The 27,156-nt window shown below is 42.4% G+C and overlaps 4 protein-coding genes across 8 annotated transcripts; 2 read left to right on the forward strand and 2 right to left on the reverse strand.

The window, feature by feature from the left end:
• Window positions 1-65: 65 nt before the first annotated feature.
• Window positions 66-13,670, forward strand: LOC133931153 (lysine-specific demethylase JMJ17-like). Of its 5 annotated transcripts, none has more exons than XM_062377960.1 (34): window positions 66-1,720; window positions 3,196-3,253; window positions 3,978-4,100; window positions 4,378-4,435; window positions 4,509-4,645; window positions 5,408-5,566; window positions 5,664-5,750; window positions 6,014-6,184; window positions 6,435-6,587; window positions 6,675-6,866; window positions 6,946-7,011; window positions 7,194-7,289; window positions 7,440-7,526; window positions 7,661-7,777; window positions 7,866-7,947; window positions 8,038-8,082; window positions 8,163-8,227; window positions 8,684-8,742; window positions 8,829-8,960; window positions 9,041-9,197; window positions 9,280-9,609; window positions 9,745-9,927; window positions 10,023-10,084; window positions 10,340-10,415; window positions 10,637-10,786; window positions 10,867-10,994; window positions 11,161-11,281; window positions 11,354-11,427; window positions 11,504-11,648; window positions 11,788-11,937; window positions 12,448-12,543; window positions 12,626-12,721; window positions 12,801-13,012; window positions 13,290-13,670. In XM_062377960.1, exons 1-34 carry the CDS (start codon window positions 159-161, stop codon window positions 13,498-13,500), a joined length of 5,640 nt encoding a protein of 1,879 aa, XP_062233944.1. In that variant the 5' UTR covers window positions 66-158; the 3' UTR covers window positions 13,501-13,670. The 5 variants fall into 5 exon arrangements, 4 of the variants coding, with proteins under 4 accessions (XP_062233944.1, XP_062233946.1, XP_062233942.1 ...); XM_062377962.1 differs by having other exon boundaries at window positions 8,038-8,073; XM_062377958.1 differs by having other exon boundaries at window positions 7,866-8,082.
• A 560-nt stretch (window positions 13,671-14,230) lies between these two features.
• LOC133931071 (U-box domain-containing protein 33-like) lies at window positions 14,231-17,139 on the reverse strand. The gene is made up of 6 exons (XM_062377899.1): window positions 16,973-17,139; window positions 16,622-16,871; window positions 16,416-16,520; window positions 15,963-16,273; window positions 15,759-15,871; window positions 14,231-15,625 (listed from the first exon to the last, which is right to left on the reverse strand). Exons 1-6 carry the CDS (start codon window positions 17,085-17,087, stop codon window positions 14,231-14,233), a joined length of 2,289 nt encoding a protein of 762 aa, XP_062233883.1. The 5' UTR covers window positions 17,088-17,139.
• Window positions 17,140-20,791: 3,652 nt separating this feature from the next.
• Window positions 20,792-21,731, forward strand: LOC133931072 (zinc finger protein ZAT5-like). The gene has a single exon (XM_062377900.1). The coding sequence runs from the start codon at window positions 20,792-20,794 to the stop codon at window positions 21,569-21,571; it is 780 nt and encodes a 259-aa protein (XP_062233884.1). The 3' UTR covers window positions 21,572-21,731.
• A 268-nt stretch (window positions 21,732-21,999) lies between these two features.
• Window positions 22,000-25,988, reverse strand: LOC133931363 (signal peptide peptidase-like 5). The gene is made up of 14 exons (XM_062378228.1): window positions 25,783-25,988; window positions 25,124-25,282; window positions 24,916-25,027; window positions 24,601-24,720; window positions 24,285-24,436; window positions 24,018-24,200; window positions 23,786-23,820; window positions 23,507-23,663; window positions 23,373-23,426; window positions 23,169-23,261; window positions 22,941-23,083; window positions 22,746-22,816; window positions 22,568-22,651; window positions 22,000-22,461 (listed from the first exon to the last, which is right to left on the reverse strand). The coding sequence occupies exons 1-14, from the start codon at window positions 25,909-25,911 to the stop codon at window positions 22,343-22,345; spliced, it is 1,611 nt and encodes a 536-aa protein (XP_062234212.1). The 5' UTR covers window positions 25,912-25,988; the 3' UTR covers window positions 22,000-22,342.
• Between the last annotated feature and the right edge of the window lie 1,168 nt (window positions 25,989-27,156).

Here is a 27,156-nt window from a genome sequence, read left to right on the forward strand (position 1 = left end):
AAATCCAAGCACACATGCAGCATACATCATGCTTTTTACAACCAAAACCCTCCCTAATGAAAAAAAGCAAAAACAGAAAAGATCCCAACGCTATCCCCTTCTTCTTCGTCAGGTAGGTTCACTTGCCATTCCCCACCGTGCCCTAACCCTAACCGCCCATGGGCAAGGGCCGCCCCCTTGCCGCTGCCGCCACCACCACCACCTCCGGCGGCGGCGTTTCCGTCCCTGAGGCGCCGGTTTTCCACCCCACGGAGGAGGAGTTCGCCGATCCCCTCGCCTACGTCGCCGTTATCCGCCCCCTCGCCGAGCCCTTCGGCATCTGCCGTATCGTCCCGCCGCCGTCATGGTCGCCGCCACACGCCCTCGACTTCTCCTCGCTCTCTTTCCCCACCAAGAGGCAGCCCATCCACCGCCTCATCGCCCGCCCCGCCCCCGCTGACCCCGACACCTTCCTCCTTGACTACCGCCGCTTCCTCAGGGCTTCCTCCGGGCATCGGCGAGGCCGCAAGAAGGGTCTTCCAAAGTCGCCAGCTCTCTCGGATGGTCGCCAGCTTGACCTCTGCCGCCTGTTCCATGCCGTGAAGAGGTTCGGTGGGTACGACGGTGCCTGTGAGGGGAAGCGGTGGGGCGACGTGGTCCGCCTAGTTGATGACAAGGCACCAATGCATGTATCGGAGTGTGCCAAGCATGTGCTTGCACAGCTTTATTACGAGCATCTGTATGAGTACGAGAAGTTCACCAACAGATCGGTGTCACAGGATGGGAAGAAGGGGAAGCAACCAGAGCTGGAATCTGATGATCAACCGTCAGTTTCTGGTTCACAGGATGAAGGGAGGAACAATTCCGATACTGGAGCGATGGATGAGGAGGTTTCAGGTGTTACGAGCCAGAAAAGAAGTGTCATCCGTAGGAAAGCGGGTGGAAGAACTTCTCATGGCCGCCACGGAAATGGTGGTGACATCACTGGAAATAATGTGGCGTCTGCTGGTGCTAGGAAGCGGAAAAGGAGAAAGTCTGACGCTGTGGTTGCTGTGGTCAGTGAGGTGTCTGCTGGTGCTCGGAAGAGGAAAAGAAGAAAGTCTGAGGCTGCGGCTACTGTGGTTAATGAGGCAGTGGATCAGGTCTGTGAGCAGTGTAATAGTGGGTTACATGGGGATGTCATGCTCCTATGTGATCGTTGTGATAAAGGCTGGCATTTGTATTGTTTGTCGCCCCCGCTTGAGAGAGTGCCTCCTGGGAACTGGTATTGCTCAGACTGCATGAACTCCGATAGAGATTGTTTCGGATTTATCCATAGGAGGAAGACTTGCTTGCTTGAGACTTTCCAGCGATTTGACGAGAGGGTGAGAAAGAGATGGTTTGGGCAGAGGAATCCCAGCCGTGTTCAAGTCGAGAAGCAGTTTTGGGAGATCGTGGAGGGGAAGGCAGGGGAACTAGAGATTATGTATGGGAGCGACTTGGATACTTCAGTTTATGGAAGTGGCTTCCCTCGTCTTGGTGATCCGGTCCCATCATCGGTAGATCTGGAGGTGTGGCAGGAGTATTGCTCGAGCCCGTGGAATCTGAACAATTTTCCAAATCTGCCAGGCTCAGTTCTTAGAACAGTCCGGGATAAAATTGCTGGTGTAATGGTCCCTTGGCTCTACATAGGGATGTTGTTTTCATCATTTTGTTGGCATGTCGAGGACCATTGTTTCTATTCAATAAATTATTTACATTGGTACGCATATTTCCTCTGAACTAGCTTCTTGCAAATTGTAAGCATCTGTACCATTTAGTGTTGCCCCATCTATGTCTGCTGGTAGTACTGTTATCTTAAAATTAATTTTGGATAACATGTAAACTTGTTTGTCTGTCATTACGGGTTTAGCAAGAGTCAATGATTGAATTTTATATTGGTGTAGACTTGTAAAGATGTTTAACACTAAGATCATCCAAAGTCAGCTTTCTCATTTTGTAACTCAAAAGAGCTTGGAAGAGATTGCAGAATCCTGTATGCATATAAAGTAACGGCTATCATTTATCGAACTCTTGAGTCCATTATTATGTGCTCAAGCTGTGTAGATCTGCATGTGCACACTCATGTGTTCTGTCCTTCTAGACCTTGCATTTTAACATTTACATATGCGATTTTCATCAGTTGATTTTTTTTTCTGGTTAATAGTTTAGTTTCTTGGGTTCATTGCAAATTTAGAGAGCCTGTTATAAGAAATAACCCCATTTCATTGATTGATCATGCTCTGTTTAATATTTAGCTTGATCAAGACATTGAGTGGTTCATGTGAAAGCTAATCTTTAATTTGACGTGGTCTCCATTTTGAGTATTTATGTGTTATGAGGCATCAGTGGGAGATTGTGCCCCCACAACCCACCTCACTGAGACACATTTACCTTGTAAATAAAAGATACCACCATGATTAAGTACAGTGAAGGTTGTTAGCGCGGAAGGGTTAAGAAATGTAGACTAAGGCACCTGCATTTAATTGTGATAGTAAGCTTGAGTAGCCAACTAGCCACCCTACAAATCGAGGATAGATGAATGCAGGAAATTAAACAGCAGAAAGAGAAAGATGACTCGTGTCGGGTCTATCTACTGTAAGCCTTTATGGCTTTTTATGATGTTAGCATCAGGTTTCATTTGAGATTAGCTAAACTTCTGCCAATGATGAGAACATTTCCTGTTCCCCAGGAGTTGTATACTTACTTGGCCCACATGGCAGTTGCATCCATCTATGCAATAATATCATAGTAATGTTCTTCTACACTCTACAGTGATTTAGCATCGAGACTGATTCAAAAGTTATTGTTTAAAGCAGTTCCCAGTTAATTTTTTAGCTTTTTGTGTAGCAGCACATGCTTGCATGCGCACACTGTAAACGAACAACTCCCCATCAACAATGTAGAGGCATGTTTGAGTGATTCATTGACCTAGTTGAAGTCTGTGCAAGGGTATTTATCATGGTTATGGGTATATCAGGGAATGCCACGAAACATTCTCTGAAAGCACAGAACATGATATATTCTTGAACAGGAAAAAGAGTGTATAGTGTCATATTTATGAATGGATGGAGTATTTGATCTTTTATAAGAAGTTGTAGCAACTTTGTTATGTTCTGCCAATGTTCTGTTATCAAAATTTGAGCATACAGTTAGTCCATGTTGGATTATGATGTGATTATTCTTCGTATGTTTCAGGGGTGCGCCAAAATGTTGGTATGGAGTACCTGGAGCAGAAGCAAATGCTTTTGAGCAGGTAATTTTTTATATTATGTATGTACAAATATCAACCATCACACACTTGGAATACATTACATTATGTTCTTGTACAGCTCCATAAACTTTCATTTTTTCTGTGTTAGGAAATGGTAAGTGGAGTTCATTTTTTACTTTTGTGTCAATCGTGCTATTTTTTTTTGTCACTACTGGAAGCAGTTGTTATGTTCTAGTCTTCTAGAGTTCCATTTATTTATCCACAACATTTATCTTATGGAAACGACAATGATTATAGTACTATGGTAGTTATAGATGCCTTTTGGTCTACCTATGTATTCGTTTAAAACATTCTTTTTTTGCTTATTTGTTTCTGGAGTATCTTTGGTCTTCCGAATGAGGAGACGTGCATTGAATAATGCGGTCATGTATAGCTTGTGTATATACATTGATGTTAAGAGAAAAGGTATACACAGTGTTACCCTGCGATTTTTTATTATATTTTGAAGAAACAAATAAAAATGCTGCTCATGGTTCTCTGCAAGAATTGCTAGTTCGGTATTATGATTCTTTGATGCCCCTTCCTTCTCAATAATTCTTTTAAATGATTAATAATTGATGCACATGAAGTGAAAATATAGTGATGCTTGGATCTTTATGGTTGAATGATGAAACACGCAGATCATTACGATTGGTTTCAATGTAACATATGGAGTTAGGCAACAATCGAGCTTTTCCATAAAACCTGAGTCTTTATACTCCTGCAGGTTATGCGCCAGGCCTTACCTGATCTGTTTGATGCACAACCTGACCTGCTTTTTCACCTTGTCACAATGCTGAATCCATCTATTTTACGAGCAAATGGTGTTCCTGTTTATAGTGTGATGCAGGTTAGTGGAAGCATTGTTTCCTATCATCTGAAACATTTTGATACACGTGGTATTCATGGATGCTTTTATGACATGATGTTGGCATTGTTCAATGATATGGATATTCTCGTTTCGCCTCTCTATTGTAAATTCTTCTTGTTGCATAATTGCATAAGTATCCTTTTACTGGTTTTGTTCCATTTATCTATGGAGTTTAAGTAACACTGGATTCTCTTAGATCTAAATACATCTAGATTCTAGAGTTTTCAGCCTGATCTTTTTTGTTGGCTTCCTTCAGGAACCTGGCAACTTTGTCATTACTTTTCCTAGGTCATTCCATGGTGGCTTCAATTTAGGTAATTCAGGCCAGTCGTTTTTCCCGCAATTACGATTCTGTACAAATTTTGAGATGCATCATTCAAATTTCAGGTTTAAATTGTGCTGAGGCTGTAAATTTTGCTCCCGCTGATTGGTTGCCTCATGGTGGAATTGGGGCTGAATTATATCGTTTGTACCGTAAAGCGCCTGTTTTGTCACATGAAGAACTCCTATATGTGGTTGCAAAGGTCAGAGAATTCCTATTGAGTATTGCTGCCTTGTCTTCTGTATTAATTTAGTGTGCTTATCATGGTATGATGTTCTTTTGTCACTAGTCAGTGACCCCCCTTTATTGAAAATGTATCTTCTACCATCTTGGGTTTGCGTATTAGAATTTCAACCATAAATTTTGAAGTTAGCTGAAGGCAGTTTCAGCATTCAGTTGTTGTCTTAAATGACAAAGCACTAACAATTTGTCATGCAATTTGTTTGGAATTTTGAATAGCATGTTTAACGCCTTGATTGTGTTGTCCAAAGAAAAGGTGGTCATTTAGGGCATTTCTGCGTTAGGGCAGCTGCCATGTAAAGCAAAAAGGCTGCATGGTGTGATTGTTTTAAGCTTTACCACACAAGGATACAAAATTTGATGTTTCACTTGTTGCAGGATAAGTACTAGCTACAGAAATCTTTAGTGACCATGTTACGCTTCTTATTGTTCCATGTCAGGATAAACCATCATTTTGTCCTGTCAAACAATGAAGAACTTTTAGTTTATTAGTTATGGTCCTGGTCCCTAGCACCATGACGCTAACTTCCTCATCCTGTGTTGTAGTGAAAAAAATGGGATGCGTGATTACAGACTCCACTGTTATTTATAGTGAACAACAGTTTTAGTGATGGCCAGGTTTTACATATGTTTTTTTTTGCTACACAATGATCTTATTCTAGTAACTATAACCTGCGTAATGCTAGCTTCTTAACCATAAATCCATATTTCTTATGCTGGATAGAATGGTGTGGACTCTGAGTCGCTTCCCCACTTAAAGGGAGAAATAGAAAGGCTTTTTATAAAAGAGAGAAGATGTCGAGAGGAGTTATGGATTAATGGGATTGTTAAATCCAGTCCAATGTCACCACGGAGTAACCCGGACTTTATTGGAAGTGAAGAGGTAGTCTATCAGTATTCAGTAGTACAGTACATCTTGGTCCTATGTCTTGGTAACTTCATTGGTGTCTTCTGATCAATGTGAAACTTTTATCATGCAGGACCCTACATGCATTATTTGTCGACAGTATCTGTATCTTTCAGCTGTTTCCTGTAACTGTAGGCTGTCTTCTTATGTTTGCCTTGAGGTGTGCCTTTCTTATGCCATTGTTTTGCTTATTCAGTTGTTAACTTAATTCCATCTTTATGTGTTCATCCATTTTTTATTGACATACTGGAGTGTGAGATGTGAAATTTTCAGTTCTCTTTTGGACTACTGAACCCAATATTTCTGATTTTTGCTGGAACAACTTTCAACGAGGCATTTCATCTTATGCAGTGACATTGAATGTCCTTTTCATTAGATTTAAGTCAAGTTTATTAAGAATTATTGCATTTGTTTCTTTCCCAGCACTGGAAGCACCTTTGTGAATGCAGTCCAGAGAAGCATTGCTTACATTATCGCCACACCCTTGCAGAGTTGGGTGATTTAGTTTGCGAGGTCTCTTTGGCTAGTCTCCCAGGGGACAATGTTAAGCAGAACCCGCAATTGCTCAATGACGTTTGTGTGCCGTCTAAAAAGGTTCGATATTAACTAAAATACAATGCTCTGTCCATAATGCTATTTGGTTTGAGTATTTGTATTTAGTTCTCCACTAAACAAAAGTATGTGTGGAATGATTTGCTCGTTTTTACATTGTTATTATCATTGTTTCCTTTTGCAACGAGAGCATGACCATCGATATAGTGAGTACAAAATTACACCTCACTAAGGATCAGTCTAGCTTCGTTCTTATCTTTCTCTAACTCGTGCTTTATCTGCTCATTTCCAGGTCAAAGATCGCTATATATCATATGTAGATCTTGCAGAAGAATGGCTCTTGAAATCTGATCATATTCTCCAGATGCCATTCGTAGATAGTGCATATGCCACTGCCTTAGAAGAAGCTGAACAATTTCTTTGGGGTGACCATGCCATGGATTCTGTATGTTCCTTTTACCAAGCATGCCGTGACTTGCCTACAAGTCTACAAGTATTAAATGATTTAACTGTAGTACTGTGTGCTTCCTAGGTCCGGAATATAACACTAAAACTAACAGAAGCTATGAACTGGGCTTTGGGTGTTAGAAAATGTCTCTCCAAAATTGAGGATTTTCAGCTTTGTAAAGGCAATTGTTCTGATAAAGTAAATTATGTGGAGATTGAAGAATTAGTTGCTGTGAGATGTATCCCCTGCTGTGAGCCTAATCTTACAAAACTTCAGGTATGTAACACTGGGTACTCTTGTAGTCCTTATTAGGCCTTAAAATTACTGTGTTGTTTCAATTTTTCCCCTGCTGCAGGTCTATGCAGAGAAAGGAAAAATGCTGATTAGTGAAATAAACATTGCATTGTCATCACACTTGATGGTAAGCATTTTCCAGCTGTTGGTTTGTTTCTTAAGCAAATATATATATTTTTTATATAAAATACTAAAAGTCAGACACTTCTCTGTTGTAGACAACACATTTATATTGCAGCCTGAAATTCCCTTACCAACTATTTCATGGAATTCTTTTTACAGTTTTGCTTCATTGTCATGTTATCTTAGGTCGACAACTTGGAAACATTGTACTCTAGGGTTTCAAAATTCCCAGTTAACCTAACAAAATCATCAACCTTGTCTTGTGAGATCTCTTCTGCAAAGGTATGTGGTGGAAAAGTGAATCATCTGATATTCTTACATATATTTCTATGCTACTGGGATTATCTTCTTCCATTTTAGTCCACATTCATTTTTGAAAATAGTGAGTGTCTTAACTTTTGGAATGTTTGCATCTTCTGTACTATGCTATAGTCTTGGTTGAAGAAAGCAAGAGATTGCCTTGAACAGAATAAACTGGGCATCGTTGACATAGATGTCCTTGATAAACTGAAATTAGAGGTTTGTTTCCTTTGGGAAATTTTCGCTGTCAACTTCCCTTTTGAAGTTCATTCTGATTCATTCAACATTCATATGTTTCTGTATAAACTGATATTTTGAACTGGTGACCGTGGCAATATTCTAAACATTTATAGTTGGTACAACTTCGAGTTCTAGTTCCAGAGATTGATCTTATTTCAGAACTGTGGAAAGATGCCGAATCATGGCGAATGCGTTGTCAATTATATCTCCAAGACTCCCCTGGTCTAAAGGTGGCTATTCCTCCTCTTTTGCCTTTCTTCTATTATATTTTCTTTGAATGAATGTAGATGTGATATTCCTTTATTGTCAATGTTCCAGGAGCTGGAGAGTTTCCTCCTTGCTGCAAATGGTGCCAAGTTCAGCATTCCAGAGCTGAACCTTCTTAAGCAACGTCACTCAGGTGCTTGCTCTTGGGTGAATCATGCTAATAACATACTCGGAAAACTTTATGCAAGGAGTGACTATCACAATGTTATTGAGGAGTTGATAGTCATTCTGAAGGACGGAGAATCACTGAGAGTAGAAGGCATGCTGTGTAAATACTTTTCAATGGATATTGCTGTATTTGCAATCTATGATTACAGTCATTTTCACAAGAGTTACTGTTCTATGCAGTTGATGAATTGCCGATTGTTGAGAAAGAACTAAAGAGGTCCTTATGTAGGAAGCAAGCATCTGAGGTATGCTTTATAAACCTTGTAACTGAGAGTATAAATGCTTGTTAACATTTTAGTACCATTTATTTTGCTGGTGCGCACACAATGAATTCTTGATCACTGGTTTATTGTGCCACCTTAGCTTAATTGTGTTCTATGTCGTAAATTATTTTGTCATGGATTTCCACCCAAGTTTTGCAACAGCAATTCTTCATTCTCGTCTTTAGTTCTGGTCATGTTGTCTTATGAGCCAAAAGTGCAGTTTAAGCAGGATGTTATTATACATTTGTAGTGTCATCTGTAGTGTCCAGCATTAAGACCTAGTAAATTTTTTTGTTGTGTTTGTCTATTTAATATGCCTTCTACTTTTCTTTGTCCATACACGATGTTTGGTATTTCAGAACCATTGTTCAGGGTGAACATATTTTTTTTATGCCTAGGCAGCTGATGAATTGATCATAACATCCATGCATGTAATAGGCTCTTGCAACAGTAATGTCCATGGAGGTGGTTGAAGAAGTTTTGAAAGAAGCTTCCATGTAAGTTAGCTTGATTGGTCAGTCTATGCATATCGTTTAGGATGATTATCTAGTTCTGTCTCACTCTTAAGTTACTACTATGGCAGGCTAACTATTGAAGAGGAGCAACCGTTTGTCGACCTGTCCCGGATGCTCAAAGATGCCACTGCTTGGGAAGAGAAGGCTAGACTTATTCTTGAGCAATCAGCTTCTCTCTCTGAGTATGAAGACCATATGCGGTACTAGTCATGATGATGTGAATTGAGATGTTCTGAGGGTTTTTGAATTGGATGGTACCTACTGAATCTTCCAATTTCAGGTGCTCAGAGAATGTAAGAGTTATCCTTCCGTCTGAACTGCGTATGAAAGCAGAGGTTGATATTGCTAAGTTGTGGATAGACAAATGTCAAACCTATCTGAGACCTAGGTGCAATAAACTTGCATTTGGAGGCTTTCTTAAAGTTGATGATCTCAAGGTTCACAAAATACGGCTCAGTTATATGACTAATTGTTTGTAGTGGGCATCCTTATTTAACTCTGTTCTTTATTCTGTCACAGGATTTAATCAATCAGGCTGCAAGTTCGAAAGTCATCCTTGACACTTCAGCACTTAATTTTGTTCTCAACAATGTCAAAGAATGGGAATGTAATTCACTAAGTTTATTATGCAACTTGGGAACCTTACTTAATTTGAATGTTATTGGCTCTTCAGTTGACCCACTTCAACGAGATTTGGAGGAGCTGCAAGATAAAATGAACGCAGAAATAGAAAGTGGAATATCTCTTGGATTTGAGTTTAGGGCTCTTCATCAACTGAAGGATTCTTTGTTGATGCTTAGATGGATATTGGACGCACTGTCTCGGTGCTGCATGATTCCCTTGTTGGAGGTAATTTGTTCAATTTAGACTTTTTGTACGTCAGAGTCTAAGACAAGATGATAGTTCCATCCTTACCGTAGTGCCATAGTATTGAGTTAGTACACATGTACTTGCCGATCCCGACATCTAAATTTGACCTTTCAGGATGTTGATAGATTAATTGAAGAAGCAGTCCACCTTCCTGCCTCTTTGTTGGACTGCTCTTTGGCTAAATTGTTAATGAGGGGTTTGTCTTGGCTAAGAAAAGCACTTAGTTTGCTTCCTGATTCTGAAATATCTGCAAAGTCTAAATTGAAAGATGTTGAGAATATTTTAGCAGAATTCAAGGTAAGTGTTTCGAACTGATCTGTGTTTTCCATTTGCCATGCACTTGTTCTGTTGTAATTTGTTTTAACTACATTATTATTTTTTGCCTGCCGCAGGAAATTGAAGTTCCTTATCCTGTGATGACTGCCAGGCTTGAGGATGCTGTAAACAAACATAAGTAAGATATCTCTATAAAAAATGCTTATGCTAAACATCTCAGCATTCTGGGAGGACATGGAGTTTCGAGTTCTTGCTTCTGTATTTATGTTGAATTACATCACTCCAAATATCTTCACAATCATTACATATTATACGAGCCTATCACACCTTGTTCTGTGCAATCCTTTACTGCACCTGATTAATGTCATAATATTATTTCTTTTGGTGTTGTCATCTGTACTTTTATCATTTAATAAATCTTCCCTCCTTTCAGTTCATGGACAGAGCAGTGTAACACCTTCTTCATGTTGCCTGATCACCAGTCTTGGGCTGGGCTTCTGAGGCTGAAAGTACGTTATTCTTGGTTTGATTGTCTAGATGCTGAATTTCTTACTTTTTTGTGGTTTTGCCAACTTTGTAGCATTCATAATAAAGTCTTATAATTTCTTTGGCGGCATAGCTGCATTTTATTGCTTAGTTGATGCCAAAATTTAGATTCGTAGTGAACTTTGGCCTTTGGAAAATACTTACCCGATAATCCTTTCATTTTCTTGAAACCGAACCTTTTTAGGACAATGGTCAGTCTGTTGCATTTGATTGCTCTGAGATGGATAAAGTTGTTCTTGAGGTTAAAAAGGTTGAGGAGTGGTTCACTCAGTGCCAGACTTCTCTGTTTCTGGATGGTAATGATAGTGCGTCTTTGCTCTCCATACTTCGCAAGGTTTGTCTCTGTGTCAAGGCTTGCTCTTTCATTTTCTTTTTCTGGACAAATACTTTGACCACTTTATTTCCTCCTTTCAGATCAGAGGATCATTGAACGATGTTTGCACGATATATGTCGAGGATTGTAAGAAGAAAGGCTTGTGCGCCATCTGTTCATGTGACATGGTAGATATTGTAGCCTCTAGATGTGTGACATGTCAAGACAGGTAAGGTACATGTGCTTGGGGTTGATTTTCCATGTTCTATAATAACAACTGAACTTTGTCTGCTCAAGTCATTGTGTTAAAAAGGAAGAAGACTATGTTCAAAGATGTAGCTAGTTTGCTTTTGTGCAAATTTTTGGTGAGTGGTGACTGAATGATTGGTTGAAAGGTACCATGACTCTTGTGTGGAAAACGTGCTCGCTTCTACACAAATAACAAGTGAATGGATTTGTCCATTTTGCTCACATTTACAAAGTGAGGATCCATTAGAGAACAAAATACAAGTAAAGGTAACTATTGCTTTGATAAATCATTATGGTGATGATTGCATTTATAGTCTGATACTCATGTAATTGTTACAGATGTCTAAAGGGAACCGTCCTGCACTTACTGCACTTATCAAACTCCTCTCTTTTGCGAAGGGTTTCTACACAGGGTAATTTTTTGAAAAAGTAAATATTGAATTGTAACTCAACTTTCTCATTCTGGTTGACTAAAACTCACTTTTACAGGATTGAGGAATTGGATTTGCTGGAAGAAATTGTCAAGAAGGCTTGTAACTTGAATGCGTTTTTGATGCAAATTTTGAATGATTCAGATTCTTATCATGGAGAAGATCTTAATGTCATATGCAAATCTCTTCTAGTTGCTCTAAAGGTGATAATGAGCAGTCTTTTCTCTATTTTGAAAAGCCAATGGTCTTCCCCAATTGTGAAGTGATGACTGTGTTAAAAGAACTAAAAAAATGTGCTATTGCTGTGAATGTCTAACTTTTTTTTGCTATCATTTTTGATAGGCGACATCAGCTTCTGGCTTAGATGATCACCATGTCAGCTGCAAACTTGAGTTTGTGTTGAGCAGATATTTGTGGAAGAAACGAATACATGGACTCTTGTGTGGTGGAAAAAAGGCATCGATCCAAGAAGTGTTGCGCCTTGATAAAGTGGTAATGCAGTTTTTTCTTCTTCTTTTGTTTGGTGAAAAATAAAACTAAACTTGTCTTGTTAGGCCATTTCTAGGTTGTTCAGTAATGGCTATATAGGGACTGCCAAGATGCGGGTTTCCCTACATGGCTACACCATATTATGTTCTTTGGCAATCAGAACGATACCAAATTGGGCAACTGAGATTCAGAGGAAATAAAAAAGCATGCCTTTTACAGTTGTGTTCCACATGTGCATCGCATCTTAAGATTGGTCCTGTAACTGATCTGGTGCAATGAAACATTCACCTGAGACCATCCTGATGGAAGAACATAATATCTTTACACTTGTTTGTCATTGGCAACAAATACAAAGTTTTATCCTGACGGGGAAACATTCAGGGTTCAAATATCTTTTTTTTTCTTTGTCTAAGGCTCTTTGGTTCCCAGCTCTTTAATTTTTTTTCTTCTGCAATGTCAATTTATTTGAATCGATTCTGCCTGTTGTATTTCTTACTGCACTGATCTTTTCAGGGTTCAAATTTAGAAATATGTGGTGAGGATTTCTTCAAGTTGGAGGTTAGTAAAATAAAGGAAACCAGTCTGCAGTGGCTGGCCAGAGCAGAAAAGGTGAGACTTCAATTCCTTTCGCTACTTGTTTCCCAAGATGAAAATGAAACTAGTCACACCTTCAAACTGTGCTATGATACAGGTTGCATTTGATTCTGGTGAGCTTGCACTTGATCTTGTGTATGGACTTATTATGGAAGGGGAAAATCTCTCTGTACATGTTGAGAAGGAACTAAAGGTGCATATGCTAATGCTAGATCTCATAATTTCTTGGGCATTTTGATGGTTCTTTTCTCACTTACAACATTTCATTGCAGTCACTAAGAGATCGCAGTGTTCTCTACTGCATTTGCCGTAAGCCATATGATAACAGGGCCATGATTGCATGTGATCAGTGTGATGAGTGGTATCATTTTGATTGTATCAATTTGCTTGGACCCCCTCCAGAAACCTTCTTTTGTCCTGCTTGCCATCCAAATAATGGTGAAGAGTCTATACTGCTTCCACGCTCAGACCGTGATGAAGATAGGTATGGGGATCACCATTTCGTTCCTCTGCTAGTTTGGTCATGTGCAAGTATCGATTGACATGCTTGCTTGGAGTAATGGACTGATAAGTTGATACACTAGGATAGCATGACCCAGTGATGTTGGGAATTATATTTTCCTTTTTCTCATACTCTTATGGTACCAGTGGAAGTACAACTTGCAACGCTATAAACTATGTTGATGATTATTATGCAAATGATACACAAAAAAGTTGCATTGCCATGCCAAGGCACTGATGCAGCTGAGTTCCATGTGCAGATCAAGCACCGGAGCAGGACCTCACACTCCCCCAGCATGCTGTGGTGAATCAGAAATAGTGTGCGCGAAGGGACGGGAGAAATCTGAGATTAGGGTTGATTTAATAAAGCTTCTGCGCCGTCATAGTGAAATTGATAGCTCGTGGAGGGAGAGCAAAAGGATTCTGCATCGAACAGCTAGAAGACGTAGTAATGTTGTCGGACTTTTATGACGCGTTGTAGAATGTAGAGGTTGTTGATTCTTTTATATGTGCTGATGGATTCATTCTGTTCGCTGTCGTGTTTCAAAACAGCCTTGCTCCGTTCAATGCAGCACGACATTAATTCACTTGTTGTAACATTTGAGATGCTTGCATTGCATGATCATTGGTTGCTGCTATTTCATTGCGCCACGCTCTAGTTATTTACGATTAAAAAATAGTTAGATATGATAAGTACAGATAGATAGTTTAGTTATGATTATATGATAAAAAATATATAATTATAAGGTATATTATAGTTTACTGACGAGTTACAATGATATAGATAGTTGAGTTATGATTATATAATAAAAAGTTAGTTATGATGGTAAATGATCTTATGATAAAAAGTTAGTTGTGATGTAACTATATTATTTTTGGATTCTAATAATAAGTGTGCAGATATAAACAAGTTACGATTATATGATAAAAAATATATAATTATGATTAGATAAGATATCGAGTTAACTGATTTATCTTATAGATCGTAATTATACTATTTTTAGTATCGTAATTAGGATGATGCAATAGTGAACTATACTGTGTTCAGACACATCCAATATATATATATATATATATATATATATATATATATATATATATATATATATATATATATATTCCGAGAATTCTTAATTCTATATGCATAGCATAGGTCCATCGTATCAATGATAGACAACCAATTTTGAATTCTATTTCCTTGTCACTGGTGGAAGCATCCAAGTATGTGGGCCACCACCTCACCGGCGAGGTCCGGCCGGTTCTTGCTTGCGATCTCGCAGCATGTGACGCCCAGCTGAGCCAGCTGCTCGCCCTGCTCTTGCGTGTACGGCCACTCCCCCGCCGACGCGTCCATGATCCCTGGGAGCCTGCCCTCCGCCAGCGCCGTCTGCACCTGCTTCACCAGCCCCATGGCTGGCCGCCCCGTCAGAAGCCGCAGCAAGAGGACGCCAAACGCGTACACGTCGGAGCTCGGCCGCAGCTCACCGGACGCCAGGAACTCCGGGTCCATGTACGCCAGGGACGTGCCCCCAGTGGACGTGGTGTGCATGCACCGCACCATCACGGCGCTGGCGTCGGGCTCCAGCAGCCGGCACAGCCCGGAGTCGGCGAGCTTGCTGGTCAGACCGGCGTTGAGGAGGACGTTCGACGGCTTGAGATCGCCGTGGACCATGTTGTTTTGGTGGAGGAAGACGAGCGCGGAGCATATCTCGGCGGCGATGCGCGTGCGGTCCGGCCACAGCATGCCGCCAAGGCGATCTTCGAGGCTGCCGCCGGGGAGAAACTCGTAGACGAGCGCCCACGCCTCCGGGGCCGGGCACGCACCTAGGAGCGGCACCACGTTGGGGTGGCGCAGCTTGCTCAGCTCGTCCACCTGTTGCTGGAAGTGGGAGAGGCCCTGCATGCCCTGCGGGTTCAGCACCTTGACGGCCACCACCGTCGTCATCTCCTTGCTAGTGACAGTGTGGAGGATGGCCTTGTAGACGGTGCCGTAGCCGCCGCCTTGTCCGAGCTTGAGCGTCTCGTCCAGGTTGTTGGTGGCCTCCTGCAGCTCGTCGTACGACAGCTCGGTGAAGCCGCCTCCGTCGTTGCTCGTGCTGATGAGGAGGAGCTCCTGCTCCAGCTGCCTGACCCTGTCACGGAGAGCTGCGGCTTCTCGGACGGCGGCGTCTCGCTGGCGGCGAAGGTCGTCCTGATCGCGCTCGAGGGAGAAGAGCATGCAGTGCGCCTCGGAGAGCTTTTCCTGCAGGTCATTGATGACGCGCTTGGAGCTCAGCACCTGCGCCTCCAGCTCCGCCCGCTGCTGCTGCGCCATCTCCAGCTCTTGCTTCATCTTCCTCGCTGGCATGTCTTGCTGATCGCGCAGCACCGCCAGCTGTTCCACTACTTGAGCTCCTGCTCCTGCTTGCCTCATGGCGTGCTCCGGCTGCACCTGAAAAACAAGCTGATGGTGCGAGGAGTCGGCCGTGTGGTGGCGCCCAAGAGTGACAGCTGGATTGTGATCTTCCCGTCCGAGCTTCTCTGCCTCCGCAAATATGTTCCCGATGTCCTGCTTGTAGTAGTACACGTCATTGTTCCTTTCTCCAACCTCCACTCTCTGCATGCATGCAAAAGATATGTCTGCAAGTCATGCATGCATGCAGATGCAATAGATCGATGAACTACTGGTACTGACGCCTGGCCAGTTATATAGATGCAAATGCACAATAATATAATCAATACAGGCCAACCTGCTGTGCCATAGTGTAACGAGTGTTGGGAGCCGGGAATATGCCATCTGCATGTTGAGACCATGAAGAAGCTGGGTGCTGCTTCTCCGTCTCCGTGTCGCCATCCCAGCGATCTGCAATATATTCCCGTAGATTTAGAACAAATTAAGCATGCTGTAACTAGCTAGGTCCTGCATGCTACTTTGCACCTGACGAACCTTTTACCTGAATTAGTCGCGCTGCTAAACTTGTCTGAGATTGAAGGAGGCTCCCCGTCCCCGTTGGAATAATTAAAGAAGGTATTGGACCCATCGTCATTCCTCAAGCTCTGGATGAAACTGCCTAGCTGGACCGACTGACCTCTGGGTGAAGAAGAAGATTCAACAGCAGGCCTTCTCGTGTGGGTACGGGCATAGGCATTGGCATGACTCTCAGCAGCAGCTTCGTCGCCGCTCAGCTGGCTGCTGCTGCTGCTAGCTCGTACTACTACGGCAGGGTTACTACTGTTTCTCGGGATAACATTAACAGCCGCAAGCCTGTAGATAAGACATACGGTAATTAACATGCATATCTGACGAGCAGCTTTGTTTAGGTATATATAATTAGCTGGATCGACTACTTGGATTTCATTTGGGAATGCATATATAGTAGTGTTCTTTTTATTTACTTACGAAGTACCTGGTGCAGATGAGATTGCCTTTGCAGAGGAACCAGATGTTGCACAGCGGGTGAGCCTGCTGCTGCACGCTTAGAGCTGTCTTGGAGCTCGGCGCCGTCATCTTCCTGCACACACACACGTATATATCCGTACATATATAATCTGAATTCTGAACTACTCGGTCGATCGATCTCCATGGAAAGATTTAAAGTAGTACTAGTCCTACTTGGTGTATCGTTTGTCTGCGGCTGCTCCGATGACAAGGCGCGTGATGCCGTGCTGCGCAACCAGCCTGAGAATCCCCTGCGCTACATCGTCTACTGCGTCCGTGAGCACCTTGCAGGTGGCCGGTACCTTCACCCTGGCGCAGATGGCCCTGTACTTGGCCATGTCTCTGTTCATGGCCTGCGTCTCCGCCTGCCTGAACGCCGACACCTCCGCCTCGTGCAGTTGATCCGCAGGAAAGTTGGCACCCACTGCATCGCGCGCATCGATTTCCAATCATCAAGAAACATATATAATAGCTGCATATGCGCGCATTGCTCCATATATGTCCGGAAATCAAAGACGCACGTACTGACGGGGATGGTCTTGGCCGGGCGATGGACGTGCAGGAGCACCACCGTCACCTCCTTCTTCTTGTCGTTGCTTCTGGTCATGAGGATGGCGTCCATGTTGCTGAGCACCCACATCAGGTTGGCCTTGCACTCCTTCACCTCCTTCCCCACCGCCACGCCCACCACCTCCTTGGTGTCCTCCTCCCCCTCCTCCTGCTGCCTCGCGGCCGATCCATCATCATAATCCGCGGCCGCCTGCTCATCGTAGACGCTGCCATTGCTCCTCATGCTCGACGTCGGCGACGACGACATGGACACCCGGCTGCTGATGCTCCACGTCCTCGTGCTCCTGTCGGCCTCGGCCGCCGTCGTAGCTGTCTCCCCGGCAGGCCGGGTGCTGCGGAATATCATGTTCATCGATCGATGTACCAAAGTACAGTAAGGGGGCTAGCTAGCTAGAAATCAAATTGATGTGGCAATATATGGCTAATTAGCTATCAAGCTTGATTAAGGCATGCATATATGTCCTCCTCCTTATATGCTAGCTAGCTTGTCCGGCCGGCAAAGAGATCGATGAAATCCCCCCTCAATGTAGTGTAGTGCTCACCATGACTATACCATTACCTTGCACGATTGGGGTTTCTCTTCGAGTCTGGGTTGAATATATATTTTGCTGCAGGTGCATGCATCCACCTATACCTTTTCTCTTCTCGTCTGCTCCACCAATTTCAAGCATAATTAATAATAGTTTATAAGGTAATCCAACTCTACGGTTATATATTGCACCGAATCGATCACAGCTATTTAATTTAATTACTTTGCAAACAGTTTTAGTATTGGTTATCTAGCTATCTGCATTTTACTGTACCCAAATAATTAACAATGCAGCATGTTGCACAAGCTTAGTTGAACCAGAATGAGAATATCCAATCCACCCTCATCTTAGCGCTGGAATAGCACAATACTATAGTCTAGTTAACTAATGCCACATGACTGCCATATCACAAAAATAAAATAAAATAAAATGGTGCAACATGCTGCAGAAATCCCCAATTTTAGTTCCCTGACCGCCCAATGACTAGAGATGGGCTACTATTATATTATATTATATCTGACCAACATTAAAGTTATTTAATTTCGCTGCTTCATTTTCAATCCAATCCTTGATTTCTCAACCAATCTTTTATTTTTGTTCTAACGAGTAATTGATAAAATAACAGTGTCTGCAGGTCAATAGATGTCTCAGTTCGGAGCATCCCAATGAATAATTATGGGGCTTACAATTGCAATCTTTTATTTATGACTTATTAAGCACAAAAATACTAACAGAGGACGGGAAGAGCCTTATGCGGTGCACCAAAGTACGGAGCCCAATAGCCATTTCTATTTATATTTTCTTTGTTGTTTCTTACTCCCTCTGCCCTAAAATATAGGACGTATTAGAATTTGCAATAATCAAACTTTATAAATTTTGATCAATAATTAATCAAATTATATGTATATTTTAATGTACAAAAGTTATATCAATAGATCCGTATGTCATAGATATTTTAATATGATATTGATTGTGTAGAAATTCATAATATGTTGTAAAATAAATTAATGGTCAAAGTATATTTTTGGAGATTTTTTCAAATCCTAATATACCCTATATTTTAGGAAGGAGGGAGTATGTTCCAAAATTTTTTCTCCTTGTGATCTAGATTCCTTTTCTTTTGCCTTTCTTACTCACTCAACAATTAAAAAAATAAACTAAGATAGTTTGTTTAATTAATTATTAACAACCTCATGATTAGGGATGACAATCGGGTACGACAGGTACGGGTAGTGCTTACCCATATTTGTATCCGTCGGTTTTTTACCCACCCGTGAGTATACCCATGAACGCCCACGGGTGAAGAGCTAGCTCCAAACTCGTTACCCGTGGGGCGGTGCGGCGATGTGGCATGACAGGGCGGTGGGGTAGGGCGGGGCGGGGCGGGATGGGGTGGCGCGAAGAGGTATGGGGCGGCAGCGGCGAGACGAGGCAGGCTGGGGCGGTGCGACACGGGGCAGTGGCGGCGAGATGGGGCGATGGCGGTATGGTAGGGTGGGTCGGAGTAGTGTATTTATATGATATAGAATGTTAGAGCTTGAAGGTAAGATATTTATATAATAGGTATACATGTTTCGCGGGTATGGATATACTTTACCCATACCCGTACTTGTTTACTCGTCAGGTAGTATTTTTACCGAGAAACATATCTGTGAGTACTATTTGCTATCCATACCTTACTCTATTTAGGTATTTATCCGTGAATAAATGGATAATCGAGATAAATTACCATCCTTGACTCCATGAACATTTGATAGATAGATAATCCCACTATTTAAAAAAAAACTCGCTGATGTATATATACGGTGAGGCTATTCTTCACCTATGCGCAGTTGCTATTCGCACTACGCACATCCCCCAGTTATAACTCGAAACACTGTGAGTTACAACTTGTTAGGTAAACCAGTTATAACTTCACGTCCAGAAATGCATAATTGTAACACGAGAAGTTAACACTGTGAGTTACAACTTGTTATTCGCACTGCGCATATCCCCCAGTTACAACCTGAAACACTATAAGTTACAACTTGTTAGGTAGACTAGTTACAACTTTACGTCCAAAAATATATAATTGCAACACGAGAAGCTAACACTGTGAGTTACAACTTGTTATTCGCACTGTGCATATCCCCAGTTACAACTCGAAACACTGTAAGTTACAATTTATTAGGTTGATCAGTTACAACTTCACGTCCATAAATACATAATTGCAACACGAAAATCTAACACTGTGAGTTGTAAGTTGTTATTCGCACTACGTACATCCCCCAGTTACAACCTGAAACACTATGAGTTACAACTCGAAATAATATGAGTTACAACTTGTGGAGTGTGCGTAGATATGAACTACAGTGAGCATACCTGCAGAATATACATACAGTGTATGTGTGTGTGTATATATATATAGAAAAACTAGTCTGTACTTCCGTGAGTATATACTCCCTACTATGATATACCATATAAATAAATTGGATATACTCCTTTATCACTATGAGTATACTTATATACTCATTCTAAAATACTCTAATGCGAACTACATGAAACAATTAAAAGAAGTCTATTATTTTTTAATAGATTTTGATAATATCTTTATATTTGTACATATAAATGTAATATAAAAAATACAAACCACTAAAAAATGTATACATACCACTTGGATGATTTTATATACTCACATGCTTATCACATGAGATACTCCCTATATTATGAGTATATACATGGAACATATAAGTATATAAGATTATCCAAATAGTATGTATATTTTTTAGCGGTTTGCACATATTTTTTTAGTATATTACATTTTATATACAAATATAAATGTATTATCAAAATCTATTAAAATTGATGGACTTTTTTTTAATTTTTCATGTAATTTACATCAGAGCATTTTAGAATAAGTATATAAGTATCCTCGTAGTGATAAATAAATATATGTGATATATCATAGTAAAGTATGTACTTCGGAAGTACAAACTACTTTTTTAACATGCATTTTTTGAAATGCACGTGGCTCTGCCTATAAATAAACAAAGAAAAATAGACTTCCATTCTATTCATTGCGCTGCTATATATGCAACTAGCTCTTGACAGTCATCTTCTCTCTCCCTCTATATATCGATCGATCTTTCCCTAGCTAGCTATAAATAAAGTTGGACACGATGACACGAACGAACACCTCAATCTCTAGCTAGCTTGTGTCTCTGGATCCACACACTCCCTCTCTCCCTCCTTCCTTTGCCACATCATGCACAAGGAAGAGGAGGAGAGAGAGCAGAACAAGGCGCCGCCGCTCATGATGACCACGGTCGGCTCCGGCGCCGCCGTCGTCGTCAAGCGCAAGCAGCGCACCAAGCGTCGTCAGCGCCACTCGTCCTTGCCGTCGCCCGCTTCATCCTCCTCCCGCAGCACCACAACCACCCACGAGGAGCAAGAGGAGGAGGACATGGCCAAATGTCTCATCCTTCTCGCCCAGGGCGCCGCCGTCGACTCGCCCACGCCGCAACCCCCGGCGCCCAAGCCGAGAAACAGGTTCACGAGCCGCAAGTACGCGGACGGCGGCAAGGCCGGCTTCTACGTGTACGAGTGCAAGACGTGCAACAAGTGTTTCCCCTCCTTCCAGGCCCTCGGCGGCCACCGCACCAGCCACAAGAAGCCGCGCCTCGCCACGCACGACGAGGACGTGACTACGTCGACGCCACCGATGGAGACGATGCTTAGCCTGCGCACGGGCGACGCCAAGCTGCAGGCAGCTGCGTGGAGGGCGCACGAGTGCTCGACATGCGGCACAGTGTTCGCGTCGGGGCAGGCGCTCGGCGGGCACATGAGGCGTCACCGGCCGCTGCCTGCAGCGGCGCCGGAGAGCGTGGTGACCGCGGATGACAGCAGCAAGCTGCAGGAGAGGAGCGTCAACCTGGAGCTGGACCTCAACCTGCCGGCGCCGTCAACGGATGAGGAGCTGACATCCCCGGCACCGATGCCTTTGGGGCAAGGCAGTTTGATCACGTTCGCTCACAGCCTCCATTGATGGACATGAGGGACAGAGGAAGAGAGCCAAGCTAGCTTGCATATTTATTAGCTACAGTATTTGGCATGATCGTTTCTAATCTTTTCCTTTTCTTTTCTATAACACTGATCGATTGATCATGGACTTCTGTTTTTGTCTGACTTACAGGAGGCAGCTCAATACTTGCTATCTGCATATTGGCAAGAGAAACATGTATCTGAGTGATTTATATTGATTCTTTCCATTCTTTGACTTAATTTGAGAGTAATTAACTTGCCAAAGCGTACACGTGTAACGAAGTGAAAAAAAAAATAAAGTCGTATAATTTCTCTCTCTCTCTCTCCCCTCCATAATCTTGGATCAAAGATCCTTCCCACATGACAAATTGACAACATATATGATGACTGATCAACGTAAGTAACCATATATGATGCATCCGATCCCGAAGAGGAGCACAAACATTATATTGTTGGTACTTTATTATACACACATGCCAATACAATAACTAACTATTAACCCATCTATTCATTCCCTGATAATAGTAGTTGCTACCATCACAGGCAGCATATATCACACTAAACCAAGCCAATAATTAAGGACACATGATATTCACTAGAAATTCACGAACCAGTAAAGTCACACTAGTGCTGTAGCTGTCCTGATCCAACCAGTTGACCATACTGGTATTACTTACTAGCAGGAACGGAAGGCACTCTTACTACTTGCTGTCCACACATCAGTCTACAAATACAGTTACATTGTTACAGGGGGAGATCGAAGAGATGCATGCCATTAATTTGGGGTCGTCGTCCCCTGCAGCAACTGCATATGCGTGCACACTCTCTCCGGCTCTCCTCGTACCCACAGGTTTCGCAGCTCCCCTCTCTTCCACCCAAGCGCTATCAACGTCCCTGCAACAAGACACACACAAGTACTCATTAAATTATGGTATGGTCCCTTCCACATGATCTGCCTCATGTCCAGGCGATTCATAGATCCAGATTGATAGATTGTTACCGAGCGTGAAGGGCACAATGTAAAGAAGGGCAGGTTGGCCATGCCCATCCATCAAGTTCAGTGCAACATATGTGATAAGAAGTCCTGATACGGCCACAAAAGCATAGCCAGTAAATATCACAAAACCCATGGCTCAATCCACTGCCTGCTGCATGGATACACGGTGAGTGAAACTTACCAGAACCATAGGCTACCATTGACCACAGAAAGTAACCAGACTGAAAGCTCTTCTTGCCAGCAAAATCATATCTGAACAACGGTTAAAAGCAAACCAAATGATAAGCTTAATAACCAAATTAATAAGGCAAACAAGAATGTTTTGAATCCCTGTCGAATCCACATGAAAGAATAACCAAATGTTTGGCAGACTTACCTTAGCGCGAAAGCAACTAACAGCCCAGGAAGAAGGATATCACCAAAGCCAATTATGCTGTATCCACCCCATGGATCAAACATTCGTGGGATTTTTAGCAACATGGGCACACCATCTTCATCAGTCTTATCACCACGCGCAACCTATGAGAAGAAACAAGCATGTATAACCAGCAAAGCCTGGACACCATCGCCGCCAAATATCAGAATACCCCTTCACGATACTTACCACAATCATCACACTCTCATGAAACAACCTCTTGGAGACGAATACCCAGAAGATGTCATACAAGAAAGCACAGCTGAGAAGAACAGAACCCACCTGATCATGTCCAGAAGGTAAACAGAACTCATACCACAACACTTATCCAAAAAACCCGTAGCAAAGCTCAACAGCATACTGAAAGTCAAAAACTGAGATCAGCTAGATTACCTTGAGGTTAGGTACTCTGACGATTTGGATGACAGTAACTATCAGTGCAATACCCTGAAAGTACAGAGTCTGAAATTCAGTTGATGTGACAACTACGATGGGAGACATTGAATACTACAGATAGTTGCACTCACAAGAATATCTTGCCCAATCCAAGCATAGGGTCGTTGGCGGTAAACAGCCCACAGAACAGCAAATACAATGCAAAATGGGCAAACTGCCAGAGTAAGATGTGAAACAGCTCCAACGAATGGTACTTTCACGAAAGATTCCGCAGCAGTTTTAAACCATCTGAGAGATCCCACAGCTTAAGTCAATAATAGTTCTTTTTAAGGAAAAAAACTTAGGTTGTCTGCAGAAGTTCTAGAACAGAATGCTTGATTCAAACAAACTCCCAAGCAAATCCATTGTACCTTGATAAGAGAGCCACCAAGCATGTTTGCAGACCCTGCATAAACACAGGCTTTAGTTCAAGAAAGGAAAAACGGTAAGGGATTAGCTAAAAATGCAGTTTGCACACCATCCTGGCAAGGCCATTTCAGTGAAATAGAGACTCGGAACTGATATAATTTACTGTTTAAGAAGCATCAAATATTTCGTAATTATGTTTCTGAAAATAAAACTGCAAATTAGATAGAATTGCACCTCTACACCGCCGATGCAGAAGATTACTACCAGTAGCTCCACAAACCAGTAAGACATCAGCTTGTAAAGCATTATTAAGAAGCATGATGCTACCACCACAAACATTATCGCCGATGCCACGTTGATATCTACCATGCCACTAGAACCTCCATCCTCAACATTCAGTAGGCTTTCATGGCCATCCTTTACAATTAGTGTATTTGTCAGTACATCATTTTAATTCGAAGCTATATTAGAGCAAAGTGTCATGACATAAGAGATCATAACCTTCAAGAGCTTCTCTTGTTCAATAACTGCTTCTCTAGCGCTCCATGCTGACCAGTATGAAGCACCAAGGACTGTACCAACAGCCATGAGCCACAGAAACACCTCTGCTGTATCAACTACAGGACGGTCTGGAGAGTACAGCTGCACAGAAACTAAGGAAGAGACAAGGATATGTCAGTAGGCTATTCTAGGTAGAACAAATAACAAAACCCGAGTCCACATAAAATCGAACGAAAGGCTAGATAACAAAAGTGAATACACTCATGGACCACACGAAAATTGAATTGTCGGTGAGCACGATGAGTTAACGGTTTACCTGCGTTACCACTCATAAGAAGTGTATGTAAAGCGGCACCTGCATCTTTTGGCAGGAGAACTGCAGGTATATGTATATCAAGATCTGTTTCGTTCTTTTCACAGACCATCTTGTACAGTTCTGCAGGGTAGATAAATGATAGAATAAGTGAAATCAAGCATTCCTCGAATAGTGATGCAAGGTGGTTCTTTTAGTCCCCTGCCTAAAAAGTAACAGAAGGTGCTGTTCAAGGAACATGGCTAGGATCATACGAAAAATAAATAAATTACAACAAGCAATGCCATAAGTCATAAGTAGGGAGATAACATAACGTACCGTGGACATGGTTTATGATTATTATAGCAGAAGCACCAGCAGCTTCAGCAAACTTTGCTTTTTTTGTGAATTTGCACTTGCCCCTTTGAACTAAAAGAACATCTCCAGAGACCTAGAACAAAGGTGAAGCTTTTAACTGCCGGCCCGGGATACAGAAGTTGCGGAGAGAGAAAAATAAGTATGACTTGTTTCCAGAAGATAATGAAACCTTGTCTTTTGGAGGAGTGCAGCACTCAATAGGGTCTGCCAGCGTAAGTTTAGTTCGGTTTGCGTGCTTTTCCTTGGAGACAATTTTGGGACCAAAGCGAGCACCAACACCAACAAATTCGTCATCCTCTTTGCCGTTTACCCAGCTTTGCACTTTTACCTTAAATTGACAGGGAATGATTGGAGAGAATGAATAATAGCAGGGCGAAATGGCATGCGATTGTAGAAGCTGGCTAGATGGAAACAAAAAGAAAAGTATGGCAACACTCGTATCGTAGTGCAGGATGGCAGTAGCTCTGGTGAATTGGGCAACCTACCTATGGGATTGAAGCCTGGGCCTGGTTAGCAGGAACGCAGGGGGCTAAAGCAATGTTATCAGCAGCTGGAAAGAAAGGATGGAATGCAGCAGTAATAGTCCAATTCGGTGCGTACGATGCAAATACAGCAACTTTTTTTTATCTCTTGATGCATTGGCGGCGCTCCTGCCCTCGTTAAAAGAAAGGCAAATACAGCTAAGGAATAAGTCAGTCAGGCTCAGGCACGGATGGATTCGATTGGGGGGACGAAATGCAAAGCTAAACTGAAGTGAGCTGCTGCTAGTTTAGGTAGCAGGAGGAGAGTAGGGAAAGGGGAATTTTTTTAAGAAAGAAAGCCTCCTACCAGGATGAAATCGTTGGAGCATCCTGGGATCTTGGGGGCCTCGTCGTCGTGGTGGACGATGTCGCCGCCGGCCGCAGCCCCCGCCAGCGTCGACGCCATCAGCAGCGCCAACACCGCCGCGGCGGCCATCTCTCTCTCTCGATCGATCGATCGCCTGCCCAGTCCGACAGGAGTGGAATGGCCAAGTCTTCCAAGCTCCAAGCTGGCTGGCTTGCTGGGTCGGTCGCTGGAAGTGGACGGAGACGGCGAGGGGACGGGTCGGCGGTGGAGGTGGCGGGCCGGACCGGGGAATCGGGGTCGGGGCCGGACTCGCTCGGGTTGGATTTGGGCCCAGATCAGCCCAGTCCGTACGGTGTGGCCCATCCCTCCAAGCGGGGTAGCTTGGGCTGAGACACGAAAAGTAAGTAATTAGGGCCATGTTTGTTTCCTATTTTTACTTCTACTTCTGCTACTGGCAGGAATCAGAAGTCAGAACAAATAGGTTCTGAAGAAGTGATTTCTAGAGAAGTTAGAAGTCTGTTTCTGAGAAAAATGAACTAAAGCTGATAAGCTTATTGAGATATGCTTTTCTGAAAAGCTATGTGCTGAGAAGCCAAAAATTTGTTGTAGAAGCCAACAATCTATTTCCAAAAACAGCTTTTCAGATAAGCCAAAAACACAGCTTTTTAGAAGAGCTTAAAAGCAGAAGCTCAAACAAATAGACCCTAGACATTCTGGAACTAGCAGTAGCTTGTTTGGCAAGTCAGTTAGGTCAGCGATAAACTTATTCGTTTGAATGTTGGTGCTCATATTTAGTGACACCGTATGTTTCTGTGTTCGGAGGTCTCAAGCCTCCTGTTTCCTTCTAGTGTATATATAAATAAGTATATGTGTGTGCATGTGGTATACGTGATATATATAGGCAGTATACGTCTCTACTATCTAAAAAAAAGGCATTCCAGAGGATGTTCCTTTAACTCTTGTTTTGGTATATAGGATTCGTGAGGGTTTTTCTTTTCCATGGCTGGTCACTCTCAAGGACGCTCTCTCGAGTTTTCCTTTTCCTTCCTAATTAATTGAGGTAAAACTCTTAAGGACGACACTTCTCCCGCTGGTACAAGTTAATTACTACAATTTATCTATTATATTTTATTGCTGAAAAATATAGATTGGTGTTGAGGTTACGCAACACCTTCCACATGAGGAGGCGGTGTGGTGGCACTAGAGAGGACAGACGATGGTGCATGTAGAGGATGCGTAGGAAGGTTGCAAGAAGGCATACGACACAACAGTGGATGAAGAACAATGTATGGAAGATGAAACAAGCCAAAATAGCACGTCATAAATATTGGCATTGTAAGATCCTAATTTCTTAGGACCTTCTATACCTCCTAT

Source organism: Phragmites australis, chromosome 10 (assembly GCF_958298935.1).
Source record: "Phragmites australis chromosome 10, lpPhrAust1.1, whole genome shotgun sequence".
NCBI lineage: Eukaryota > Viridiplantae > Streptophyta > Magnoliopsida > Poales > Poaceae > Phragmites > Phragmites australis.

Bases quoted from the DNA above. Each gene is read 5' to 3' on its own strand.
- LOC133931153 (XM_062377958.1), top strand. From the start codon at position 159: ATGGGCAAGGGCCGCCCCCTTGCCGCTGCCGCCACCACCACCACCTCC. The intron at 6,588-6,674 runs GTATGTTCCTTT...TGTGCTTCCTAG, and splicing joins GTGACCATGCCATGGATTCT to GTCCGGAATATAACACTAAA. The intron at 7,012-7,193 runs GTAAGCATTTTC...ATGTTATCTTAG, and splicing joins CATTGTCATCACACTTGATG to GTCGACAACTTGGAAACATT.
- LOC133931071 (XM_062377899.1), bottom strand. From the start codon at position 17,087: ATGTGGGTGCTCAGCAACATGGACGCCATCCTCATGACCAGAAGCAAC. The intron at 16,872-16,972 runs GTACGTGCGTCT...CGCGCGATGCAG, and splicing joins GGCCAAGACCATCCCCGTCA to TGGGTGCCAACTTTCCTGCG. The intron at 16,274-16,415 runs GTACTTCGTAAG...TCTTATCTACAG, and splicing joins GGCAATCTCATCTGCACCAG to GCTTGCGGCTGTTAATGTTA.
- LOC133931072 (XM_062377900.1), top strand. From the start codon at position 20,792: ATGCACAAGGAAGAGGAGGAGAGAGAGCAGAACAAGGCGCCGCCGCTC.
- LOC133931363 (XM_062378228.1), bottom strand. From the start codon at position 25,911: ATGGCCGCCGCGGCGGTGTTGGCGCTGCTGATGGCGTCGACGCTGGCG. The intron at 25,028-25,123 runs GTTTCATTATCT...CCTTTGTTCTAG, and splicing joins GCACTCCTCCAAAAGACAAG to GTCTCTGGAGATGTTCTTTT. The intron at 22,817-22,940 runs GTAAGTCTGCCA...ACCGTTGTTCAG, and splicing joins TTAGTTGCTTTCGCGCTAAG to ATATGATTTTGCTGGCAAGA.